Genomic DNA, 13,031 nt, shown 5'->3' on the forward strand with positions numbered 1-13,031 from the left:
TCAGTTCCACAGTTTGAGGAAGCTGTCCCAGGATCCTGTGCAGACGCCCATGCCGTCCTCGGGGACGCCGGTGCAGCTCACCCGGTTGTCGTGGCCGGACAGCACACCTGGAGGAGGAGAGGAGAGGAGGGAGAGGAGGAGAGGAGAGAGGAGAGAGGAGAGAAGAGAGGAGAGAGGAGAGAGAGAGAGGAGAGAGGAGAGAGGAGAGAGGAGAGAGGAGAGAGGAGAGAGGAGGAGAGAGGAGAGAGGAGAGGAGAGAGAGGAGAAGAGGGAGAGAGAGGAGAGAGGAGAGAGGAGAGAGGAGAGAGGAGAGAAGAGAGGAGAGAGGAGAGAGGAGAGAGGAGAGAAGAGAGGAGAGAGGAGAGAAGAGAGGAGAGAGGAGAGGAGAGAGGAGAGAGGAGAGAGGAGAGGAGAGAGAGGAGAAGAGGGAGAGAGAGGAGAGAGGAGAGAGGAGAGAGGAGAGGAGAGAGGAGAGAGGAGAGGAGAGAGGAGAGAGAAAAGGAAAGGAAAGGAAAAGTAGTGAGAGGAAACAAGGAGAGGGAACAAGGGGAGAAGAGAAGTTGAACCTGTGTATTGTCACTCTGATATTCTTGAATGAAGGGTACCTTACAAATAGAATGCATTATTATTATTATTAATTTTAAGTCAAACCGTGATGATTTTACTTAACATACATGGGTATTTATTTTCTTCTCAATTTACAACGTTAAGCACACGTTTCAAACTGTATTTACAACCGTAATCCTGGAGAAAAGAAGTTTCTCTTGTATTGTGTACTTTAATGGGAACTTACCTAATGTTTTAGATTTTTAACATACATTCGTGGCTATTTCTTTCTTCTCATTAATTGATCTTCACTCACCGACTTTGTCTCCCTTCAGTGAGTCCCAGATGTGGCAGTTGAAGTCGTCGTAGCCGGCGAAGATGAGGCGGCCCGAGTTGGAGAGAGCCACAGACGTGACGCCGGAGTTCAGGCTGCTGTCCTGGAAGCCCATCACCTCCTGGTCGGAGCGCAGGTCGTACATCTTGCAGCTGCAGTCGTCGGAGCCGGTGACGATGCAGTTTCCACCGGGGAAGTACTGAGAGAAGAACGTGTACGGGATGATTAAAGCAACAAATACAAATACATGTACATAATAATAACAAAGGAGGTTCTTTCACGCCCGTTAAACTTTTGTCATCCGGGGAGGATTTGAAGAAAAAACAACAGAGCAATGCCCTGAGGACAAGGTGCCTTGCTCCAGAGCAGCTCGGTGGTGGTAAGGATGCAAATCAGATGTATTCTACCTGTCTGGGGGGGAAAAAAAGTTATCTTCATAGTTGTGTGTCTCTTTGTAGTTGTTCGATGTCTCTTTGTAGTTGTTTTGTGTCTTTTTGTAGTCATTTTGTGTGTTTATAGTTGTTTGTTCTATCTTTGTAGTTGTTTTGTATCTCTTTGTAGTCGTTTTGTGTGTCTTTTTGTAGTTGTTTGTTGTGTCTTTGTAGTCGTTTTGTGTCTCTTTGTAGACATTTTGTGGGTCTTTTTGTAGTTGTTTGTTGTGTCTTTGTAGTTGTTTTGTATCTCGTTGTAGTCGTTTTGTGTGTCTTTTTGTAGTTGTCTGTTGTGTCTTTGTAGTCGTTTTGTGTCTCTTTGTAGACATTTTGTGTGTCTTTTTGTAGTTGTTTGTTGTGTCTTTGTAGTTGTTTTGTATCTCGTTGTAGCCATTTTGTGTTGTTTTTGTAGTTGTTTGTTGTGTCTTTGTCTAATCGTTTTGTTTCTTTTTGTAGTTGTTTGTCGTATCTTTGTAGTTGTTTTGTATCTCGTTGTAGTTGTTTTGTATCTCGTTGTAGCCATTTTGTGTTTTTTTTTGTAGTTGTTTGTCGTGTCTTTGTCTTATCGTTTTGTTTCTTTTTGTAGTTGTTTGTCGTATCTCTGTAGTCGTTTTGTGCCTCTGCAGTTGTTTTGCGTTTCTTTTTGCAAAAACCCAATTAACATCCAAAGGAGCCGTGTCAGAAACTAAAAGTACTGATAAAAGTTATTGAATGTTATTTCTGGTGTGTGTGTGATGTGTTATGAGATCCTCACAGAGATGGCGTTGATGTCGCTGGTGTGTCCGGAGAAGGTCTGCTTGCAGGCCCCTTCCCTCAGGTCCCACAGCTTGGCCAGAGAGTCACAGGCTCCAGAGATGAAGGTGTTCATGTCGGAGGAGAGAGCCAGCGACATGCAGTCTCCAATGTGGTTGGTGAAGATGATCTTCTGCTTGCCGGTTTCCAGATCCCACAGACAGCTGGGGAGGAAGAGGAACCCTTGAGTGCTAGGATGTTATGAAGAGGATCGACCACGTCATCCTTTTTCTCCTTCAGATGAACTCATAAATGACAGTTTTGGGCAGGTCTTCCTCGAGTCCATTTCATTTGTGACCCCGTGAAAACCTTTTTACTTTCTAGGCTAAGAAACGTTATGAAAAACCCAATAAGTTGATCGTGGGGTATTGCTATTATAAGGATAATCGTAAATATTCTGAGCGACTTAAAATAAAATGTCATAATAGCAAGATGAAAAATACAGTCAGATTTAAGAAATACAGGAATTATCACTTAGTTGTTTCTTAACAAAATGCAAGGTAAAGTGATACCAGTATGTTTTAGTGACATTTTAAGAGTTTTAACAATATGTTGATGATTATCGGGATAATATCGTTTTTGTATCATTTGCATTTGAGTGTCACGTCAGTGAGAAGAAAGGTGGCAAAAAGAAACCTGATCACTGAAAACATTTCGGTCACTAGATACCTCTTCTGCTGGTATGCAAACTATCTTATTTTGTATTTATACCTGTGTTGACTTAGCTGCTTAATGCAAGATCTATTTGGCTGTATGTAAATATAGTATAGTAAATATACTTACTGCACATCTTTCTTGCATTGCACATCATTTAGAGAAACTTGTATTGTGCCTGAAGGTCAAAGGATCAACTCACCAGGTGGTGTCGCCGGAGGCTGTCAAGATCTCAGTGTCACTAAGGAAACGGCAGCAAGACAGGTAACCTGGGAGGAACAATCAACATCTCAGTCCGACTGGAAAGGCACTTCATTTCTTTTCATGCTTTTATGTCACGTAAACTTAATTTTGATTATTTCATTTTGACTCCGGGGAGTTTCATCCTCACCTGTGTGCGCGTCCAGCTCCCTGAGGGTCTTGGGGCTGGTGGCCTTGATGTTGTACACCGTGCACATGTTATCCAGACCACCGCTGGCCACCATGTTACCAGAGGGGGCGAAGGCAACGCTCATCACCCAAGCTGACTTTAGTGGGACAGCGACCAACTGGGAAGTGGAACCGTTTAGTTTAGTTTAGTCGATTCACGGCCTCCTTCACACATAGAGAGTGTTGCAGGAATGAGTCCTAAAAGAATTAACGTTTCTTTTTGCCACTTCCGGTTCCCTCAACTTTGAAGTCATTGTGTTTTTGGTTGGATGCCTGTCAATAAAGTCTTTAGCTTAAGAGATTTGAAAGTGTATTTTTTTTCCGATATAAAATAGGTCACTATAAAAAATGCGGTCGCTAATAAATGGTGAATTTATTCATTTATTCAGAATTTAGCTCAGTGGTGGTGACATGAAGTCATGTGACTGTGACGGAGTTCCATTAGCTTTTTAATCTGGCGATTGTATCGGCGCTGCTAAAGTCACAAAAGTGGTGTTTGCCACATTTATTATTTGCAATAATCCACAATTCACTTAAACTATCCAATTGGCTTTTGTCGATGAAACCTGTGTGATGCTAACTACGTCATCTCTGCATCACTCTATAAGGGTTTAACCCATGTGGGCTGTTTGTGTGTATAGGCTTTAAACACAATTTGTACTAAAATAAGTACATTTTGTATTTCTTGCTGGTGGTACTGCTTCTTAGCGATGTCATATCAAGATTAAACTGATGGATAACAGCCTAATGCATGATAGAATATAATAGCAAAACAAATTAATTAACCAGTTTGACATAATTTACAGCTGAATGCCATTAATCAAAAGGGACTTCCAAACTTACCAATTAAATGAAAATTGAGATGAATGTGCAAATTGAAGTTCTGTGGTTTAAGAATCATAAATGCCCAAAACACATTTAACAAGTTTATTTAAGTTATTTTAAATGAAGCACAAACAACTTGGGTGGTTCCTAAATTCTACCTCACCTAAAAAGTACTGCAGAACAAACATATGTTTGTACTATTTTGATAAATTGAAGAATTTTAATATTAGTACCTTTTTATAGGCGTGGCATTAGAATACTTCGCAATACAGAATTGATATAAAATATAGAGTACGCAATCTCACCTTGTTCCCCGTGAAGGTGTCCCAGACCAGAAGCTTGCCATCCTGTGATGCAGTGACCATTGACCTGCGAGTGAGATATTGAAAATGACTCAAATTGTCATTGTGGTTTAAAATGGAAACTTTAAAGAAGAAAAAAAAATGATAAGATCACATAAATACTGAAAATCAGCAGCACCACAACTTTGTGGTTCAAGTGAGTGCAGTGTATCATTTTGCAAGCGGTATGGCTCATTGTCTAGTAAGTCTCACCGATTAATTACACCGTGTAATAATAAGTAGTAATAGTAATATAATATGTGTGAGAAACATAGCACAATACTTGTTTAGAATTTTACTATATTGGAATCCAACCTCCATAGTTTTGTAAACTTGTAAACATCTGCAAAAATAATCAATAAATATAATTATCTAAATTGAAGTGGTGCTAAATTGAAGGCCCAACATTTTTTTTGTTGAGAGAGAAGCATAATTGCACACAGGAAACACTCAAAGTATAGTACACTACGAAAAATAAATTGTGAGGCAATTACCTACAAAAATACCCAAAAAGGCAAATAGAGGGACCAATTAGATACTTTTTTTTTTACCAAAATCATAGATTACTGGGACTCTATCAAATCATGGTTTACTGGCACCCTTTACACAATTATGGTTTACTGGGACCCTTTACCAAATCATGGTTTACTGGTACACTTTTACAGTGACCCTTTCCCAAATCATGGTTTACTGGGACACTTTACCAAATCATGGTTTACTCGGACCCATTACCAAATCATGGTTTACTGGGACTCTACCAAATCATGGTTTACTGGCACCCTTTACACAATTATGGTTTACTGGCACCCTTTACCAAATCATGGTTTACTGGTACACTTTTACAGTGACCCTTTCCCAAATCATGGTTTACTGGGACACTTTACCAAATCATGGTTTACTCGGACCCATTACCAAATCATGGTTTACTGGCACCCTTTACACAATTATGGTTTACTGGCACCCTTTACCAAATCATGGTTTACTGGTACACTTTTACAGTGACCCTTTCCCAAATCATGGTTTACTGGGACACTTTACCAAATCATGGTTTACTCGGACCCATTACCAAATCATGGTTTACTGGCACCCTTTACCAAATCATGGTTTACTGGCACCCTTTACCAAATCATGGTTTACTGGCACCCTTTACCAAATCATGGTTTACTGGCACCCTTTACCAAATCATGGTTTACTCGGACCCATTACCAAATCATGGTTTACTGGGACCCTTTACCAAATCATGGTTTACTGGTACACTTTTACAGTGACCCTTTCCCAAATCATGGTTTACTGGGACACTTTACCAAATCATGGTTTACTGGTACACTTTTACTGTGACCCTTTCCCAAATCATGGTTTACTGGGACACTTTAACAGAATATGTTTACTAGTACAATTTAACATTTAGTGGTTTACTGAGACACATTAACAGATTGTGGTCCTGTCAACCTCCTCCTCTTCACCTGGAGTCAGCGGCCCAGTGCAGGGAATAGATTTTAGCCAAGTGTCCCTTGAGTGTCTTCCTTAGCTTCAGCTGGACTCGGCCCACCGCAGATGCGCTTCCTGATGCTGCTGTCAAGCTGCCGTCATTCACAGCCTTGCGGGCCGCCTGGTGGTCACACAGGGAATTACATGTTGGGGTGAAACAACAGAGACGAGAAATAAGAAGAAAGTGAGGACTTTATTCAGACCAACAAATGTCCTCCCAACCTGCAGTTTTAAGTTGAGTTAATTAACATTGTGTTACGCAGGAAGTATTTAGATCCAACCTGGACAAACAATAGAACAGATTTATAGGTGCTATGTAAGTCGTGGAGATAACTTGCTTGACCAGTTTCCCATCTGTCGGTGCGTGTACCCCAAGTGGTACTTTAGACTACTGTAATGGGTACCTGCAATTTCTTTCCATCATGCATAATTCCCTAAAATATAATAAGTTCAATTAAAAATGTATATGAAAGTTTGATAAACAACATTTTATATTCAGTAGTCCTATTTTCAATGCAATCGCTAACTGGCATACACTACAGCATTTCAGAGGCGGTACAATATTGAAAAAGGTTTGATAAAAACTGTATTGTGAAAGTTAAACCATCATTGCTTGTACTGGTAATGGTATTTTCATTTATTGCACTTGTAATAGTACTTATAGTAATAGTGATAGAGAACGTATTGGCAAGTAGGATTAATAGTACTAGTTGCAGTAGGAATTCAGTATATTTTTCCTTTTATCACTGTACCATTAAAACAATGTAGTTACAATGTTAGTGATTTTTTGATAATTTTCAAGTAAACTAAAATATTAACTGTTTCTTCATGGTTCGAGAAAATGTTCCTTTTTAGTGAAACAAACCTTTGTAAAACAGGAAGTGCATGAAATACATTCAGAGCATTTGTGCAATCGAGGGCATCGCATCGCTTATAAAAAGCCCTGCGTTTCACCTGCACGGGACGTTGCTCACCTCAATCTGTGCACGGAGGCCATCGCACTCCTTTTTCAGCACATCTATTTCAGCTTTCTCAGCTGCCATGGCGACGGTTGTTTGGGGATGTTAACTGACGGCAAGAAATAAACTGTCAATCTAGGGGAAAAAAGAGAGAGAAAACATTAAATTGTGTTAGTTATGTCAAGTATTGACAAGTCTTCTGAAGAAATTCACCGCCTCCGGCAATATTGCTGTCAAGCCCCTTTCGTACATCACAGCCCAGTGCAGGTACACAGAGATCACAGCCCAGTGCAGGTACACAGAGATCACAGCCCAGTGCAGGTACACAGAGATCACAGCCCAGTGCAGGTACACAGAGATCACAGCCCAGTGCAGGTACACAGAGATCACAGCCCAGTGCAGGTACACAGAGATCACAGGTACATATCCACTGTGCACCACTCAGTGACCCAGATACCTTGATCTGGATGCTGTTACATCATCAACTCTAGATTAGACACATACTTGACAGACGTAATCCTTCCCTAAACCAAAGTTGTAATACAGTTAGCGCTCATGCTGGTCCAGCTATGATGGGCAGAGTGAGAAGGGAGAGAGAGATGAAGACGAAGAAGAAGAATAAGAGGAATAAAAGACACAGAGTGATAAATGGAATGACAACGTGAGGAAAACAACTGTGTTCATGAAAGGAAATAAATAAAAGAAAACCGAAGGCTCAACGGAAAGATTGTACAAAGAATAGCAGAGACAGGTCAAGAAAATAATATTTTATAAAGGAAAGAAGCAAAGGAGGGAAGGGAGTGATGAGGAGAGCTAAACCCAGACTTTATCTCAAGGTAAACACTTGCAGCATGTGATGTTAAAGCTTTCCCTGAACTTGTATCTCGACATTGCCAAAGGTTAAATGTTCAATATCAGAGTTGAGATCAATCAAAAATCACCAGAAAATCCAACAAATCTCCTCTTTATTTGATTATTTTCTTAGCAATGAACCGTTTCTGATTGTGATTTCACTCGAGGAATTTATAACCAGCTCATCTTTTGGGATTAGCTTCTCATTTCGAGAGATTTTCTTTTGTCAATCATTACTAAAACATACTTATTAGATAACATTAGCTCTGTAAGGTCACGACCAATATACATGGACTTCAACGGTAACATAATTCACAGAGAGGCGACAGCAGAGAGAGAAGCGTCCAGTTTCTAGACCTTTTACTTGTCCTCGCTGTCTTTACTTTACTTCAACTTCATTTTCATTTCAAGCTCTGCCTGCAGAAGTTAAGTGTATGTGCCTAAGACTAATTCTCTAATAGGATAGTGTCGCCTGATTCATTTAACCCCAACAACAATTCTGCTTCATGGCAAGAAAAGTCTTTCAAAGCTAAAGCTATGCACCAATTATATTATTGTTCATGCTAAATAGTGGAAATTCATTCATTCAATAAATGGCTGAGAAAATGCAAACATTTCTTTTGTTGGTTACAGAAAATAACTTCAACCACTTGTTACATAAATGCTTTCCCACCCTTTCTCTTGTAATTACGCTTAAATTAAATTTAGATCAAATTAAATAATAATTATATAACATGGCGATGCAACGTGGCAGTTTGTCAGACAGGGAAAAATAAAAACTTCAATTATGAACAACAAAGGAAATCAACCATCAAGCAGAAATTACAAACTTTCCTGAGTTCCTGCTTCTCAAATGCTTTTGACTTGCAGCTTTTCCTCTCTTTTGTATCATCACACATCTCGGCAAACTGTGACGGCCATTTTCTGACATTTTCATAGACAGAACACTTAGAAATAATGGCAAAATCGATCAAAAGAATAATTCGGAAAACATAAAGCTACAGTCCTACACATGTGTCTTGCGCAATGCAAGAGGTGAAGGGTCAGGATGAGGCCCACATGCAGCCTGTGGCAGGATGCAGGGTGGAGGTTATGGGAGGGGCGGTGGTGCTAGGGTGGGTTGCTGCAGGGCTTTAAATCCGGGGCAGGAGATCTTAAAGGAAGCTTTACGGCTCAAATCTCCTGTCATCCGATTACCGACTGCTCTTTACCCCGGGATCAGAGACACAGGGAGGGAGGGACATGTGGAGTCTCTGTTATAGTCAAACATCAGCAGCTCCTCCTCGACGCCGTCGTTCTCTTATTTGACGATGGTGCGTTTGTGCGCTCACGCATAAGAAACAAAAAGTTTCTACAGTTTTCCAGAAGAATTCCCAAATACGATGGAAAAAAAAGTGCACCAGTAGGGAAACGAAAGCCCCGTTTTGCAATCGCAACCCAAGCGACATCAAACCTGCGGTACGGACACCTGGGAGCCTGCGCGGGCCGGAGGAGGTCCTGTGTGGTAGATCAGGCTGCAGCTTACTGCTGACACACCTGAGGAACCAATCCTCTTTGGCAGCTTCCCCGCAATCCAAAGATCACCTCCAAAGGATTTAAGGAATCATTACTTTGGATGCAACCGATTCTATTGCTCCTCAGGAAACCGATGCTCCAAGAGGCCGTTAAAACACAAGTATGAGGCGCCTGTGCAGCGACATTTGGTGGTTAGCAGGAGGCCACGTGTGGAACATCCCCAATTACACAACATATTCCCATAACTCTCCTGTTTTTTTGCACGGGGAAGCAAAAGTCCATTTCATGTTTTGTTGTTGTTGTTGTTGTTGTTATTCTCACAAAAAGCACTTCCTTTCTTTACAACCTCGCAAACTTCGAGGACGCAGCTCCGCAATGTCTTTTCTCGCCATCCTTCTCCAGCAGCAGAAGGAAGCACCTGAAGGAGAGGAAGCGTAAAAAGAAGAAACTCACCTTTTCTTTCCGCACAACAACGTGGTCGATATTCTCTCCTCCTGCACCTCCGGCTCTGCCTTCCCCTTTGAGCTTCTTTAGATCCCACAACCCCAGGGCGCACAACCTGCTCACGGGCTCCTCCGACGCTCCCCTCCGGCAGACTGACAGCAGCTTACTTGTGAGAAACTCTCTCTTTCTCTCTCCCTTCCTCCACAGCGAAGAACAGATGAGGATTGGAGGGGATGAAGGAGATAAGGGATTGAAGGGATAAAGCTCAAAGATGGAAATAGAGAGGGAAGGCAGAGAGGAGAGAGAAAGACAGGGAGAGGGAGAGCGTGGCCGAGAGGAGGGCAGGTAAACCGATTGGAGTGAGAAAAGGAGGTTATGAGGTCAAAAGACAAGAGCAGGTGAAGAAATAAAGGAAGAAGGCAGGAGGAGAAAGGGAATCGCTGGAGGTGAAATGTGAGAATATGAGACGGGGAGACAAAAGATTGTGCAGGTTTTGCAGAGAAACTACACCTGTTGCTCTTGGAAATGAGGCACCCGACACATCGGCCGTGCACATCATTCAATGAAAATGATGTTTAATGCTTTGAGCAACCGTTTTTGAATGAGCTTCCAGCCAGCACAACATAACAAAATCGGATAAATTGAGCCTAATTTTAACCATTTTTGATCATCCTGAGGGAAGCACGTGAAATCATTTGCGACCACTTATTCATACATTTTAAAATATATTTTTTATTTGATTTTCAGGATGATGTCCGCCGTGTCCTATATATGTCATACCTCTTATATATATACATATATCATGGGAGAGGTGACATTGTACTCTGATTCCTGGCATTGCGGTGCAGGTCTTCTGTCAGGATGCAGGAGGCATGGGATGGACAGTCTGGGGCGGAGGTGGACGTGCGGGTGAATTGGTTTGTCGGAGCTAATGAGCTGAGCCCGGTTAATCAGGGCCTAATGGGATATCCGGGGACGGGCAATCTCGTTAGGGAATTAGAGCAGGTCAGGCTGAACATGCGTCACACCCGACACACGGGCGAAGGCAGAGAAGTGGATCAAGAGTCAAAGTTTTTTTGAAAATAAACGAGGCGGAGGTTTTCTTTTTTTTTTTTTTAAACTATAATTAAAAAAGAGCAAAGAGATGGCGGGGCGAGCTTTTCCTTTCATACGGCCGCTTTGGAAGTGACTTCTTTATATAAGGACGGTCGAAGCGCAGGAGGTCAGGTATATTTGGACGCCGACAGTGAGGCAGGACCGGAGGGAGATTTTGAGTCGATCCATGACAGGAAGTTGAGCAGGTATTGACCGCCCCCCCCCAATGCCCCCTTTGACATCTGACTTGTAGCTTGAAGGGAGATTTATTTTTTTTCCGCCAGGGCACTACGATGGCGAATGCAACCTCAAAACGCTTGTAGGTGTCCTCGTAAAGTCTTCAATCAATTAAAAGATTGACACTCATCAATGTCCATACGCCGACCATTCATAAGCAAGTTTCCTGAGAACCGGTCCAGATCCGGTCTGAATTCTGGAGAACTTGAAACAGCCTGATATTTGATGCCGGTAACCCCGTTTTAATGTTAAGGTTTTCCAACTCGTCTGGATTTGATGAACAAAATGACATTTTTTGCATTGCTGTCATTGTCTAAAATAAACGCTGCAGTATTTCGTTGTGTACGCAGTCCAAAAGTCAAAATGTATTTGTATCCTAGAAAACTACGTCGCCCATAGAACGTGGTTAACGTGGTTAACGTCGGTTAACGTCGGTTGACGTCGGTTGACGTCGGATAACGTAGGTTAACGTCGGTTAACGTCGGCTAACGTCGGTTAACGTCGGCTAACGTCGGTTAACGTCGGTTAACGTCGGTTAACGTCGGTTAACGACGGATAACGTCGGTTAACGTCGGATAACGTCGGTTGACGTCGGTTAACGTCGGCTAACGTCGGTTAACGTCGGTTAACGTCGGATAATGTCGGATAATGTCGGTTTTTGTGAGCGAGGAACCCACCAGACATGGACAGTGGTCTCCCACTTCAGGGTCCCGTGTCGGACAGGATGTCCACTATGTATTTGAGATATGTCCAAAAAAACGAACGTAATCTGGGAGAAAATGGGAAACAATACAGTTTTGTTGTATAGTAAAGGACATTTTTAGGTGGCCAGGAAGGAGACTGTTTAAAAAGACAATGATACCTGACAACAAAACTACTGAAATATGTTTAATAACCCAACACTGCCTCACTACACTTATCGTGTGCGATGTGTGACATATTATTACTTAAAACTATATAATTTAAAACTGTCTGTAATTCAAAACTGTATCCCAAACGGTACATATTTCTTTCTTTTTCTTGTGCATAGTACCACCTTCTGTATTGTGTTTTCTTTTATATTTTTTCTTTTTCTTTCTTATTATAGTGTTATTTCTGAACTGTTGACTCGGAGGGCCCTGCACAATGTGTCTGGACTGTTGGTCTCGGCACAAATGGAAATAAAACCTTGAAACTCGAAACTCTTGAAACATGCTATCAGCTATCAGCTACCTCTGTTTTTGTCAGGAATGACTTAATATGCCGCGTGTACGTCGGTACTTGAATGTATCGCCACTTCGGGTAGCAATAAAAAACCAAACCGCCATTTTCTCCGAAACCTCACCGTGAGAAGAAGAACACATGAAAGCTGAACAATAAGTTTTTAGGTGAGCTTTCATCGCCCCGTTGTCTCCGCCTTCTCAGGTAATGCTGCCTCGTTACTACAGCGCCGCTCTAAGCCAACGAGCCTCGTCCTCATTGGCTGAAGGTCCTGCTAATCCAGCGTTTGACCTCGTGCTCCGTGGTGACATCATCAGTGGGGGTTTGATGGCCTCCTCCAAGGGGGCACCTTTAGAGTAAGCTTTACCTCGTCTTCTTTTAGCAATGGACGCAACGGGTTTTCAGAGCGCTGACATCACACGGCGACATACATCGTCCTAAAGCGAGGCACGTGCCTCCTGCTGCTCAGGTTTATCTAACTTTATTTCTTTATTTTGCAGGGACAATGCACTCCAATCAACAGTAGAACTGTAAGTGAGCCGGAGTTAGCCAGAGAGGCTAATGGTCATCTGTTGTCCAACGTCTCTTAGAATATCCTCAGTATTTAAAAAGGTTCAGATGTGTGCGTCTGTTCTTTGAGTACATTTGTGTGTGTGTGTGTGTGTGTGTTCCACTCTCTTCTTCTTTAATGAAATTTGACATGAGACAAAAGTGTGAATGTTTGTGCATCAAATAAAATGTTTGTCTGTGCAATTTTCTTTTTTTTATTGCACAAAACCAAAACAATCTTATTTTTTAACTTTCAATTAGTCAACTTCACTTTTTGGTGTGCAGGATTGTGCAGCTTTATGAACGTATATATATATATATATATATATATATATATATA

General features: G+C 41.8%; 1 protein-coding gene across 1 annotated transcript; it reads right to left on the reverse strand.

Moving 5' to 3' along the window:
- On the reverse strand, positions 1-6,883 carry gnb3b (guanine nucleotide binding protein (G protein), beta polypeptide 3b). Its single transcript, XM_034544912.1, has 8 exons — positions 6,815-6,883; positions 5,816-5,961; positions 4,317-4,380; positions 3,149-3,305; positions 2,960-3,026; positions 2,066-2,267; positions 863-1,079; positions 1-107 (listed from the first exon to the last, which is right to left on the reverse strand). Exons 1-8 carry the CDS (start codon positions 6,881-6,883, stop codon positions 1-3), a joined length of 1,029 nt encoding a protein of 342 aa, XP_034400803.1.
- Positions 6,884-13,031: the final 6,148 nt, after the last annotated feature.

Source organism: Cyclopterus lumpus, chromosome 11, assembly GCF_009769545.1.
Source record: "Cyclopterus lumpus isolate fCycLum1 chromosome 11, fCycLum1.pri, whole genome shotgun sequence".
Lineage (NCBI taxonomy): Eukaryota > Metazoa > Chordata > Actinopteri > Perciformes > Cyclopteridae > Cyclopterus > Cyclopterus lumpus.

What these genes read in the sequence shown, in the direction of transcription:
- gnb3b (XM_034544912.1), bottom strand. Translation starts at nt 6,883, where the DNA reads ATGGCAGCTGAGAAAGCTGAAATAGATGTGCTGAAAAAGGAGTGCGAT. An exon ending in GGAGCTGGACGCGCACACAG is followed by an intron (nt 3,027 to 3,148) that starts GTGAGGATGAAA and finishes TGTTCCTCCCAG; the next exon opens with GTTACCTGTCTTGCTGCCGT. An exon ending in ACTGAAGGGAGACAAAGTCG is followed by an intron (nt 108 to 862) that starts GTGAGTGAAGAT and finishes CTCCTCCTCCAG; the next exon opens with GTGTGCTGTCCGGCCACGAC.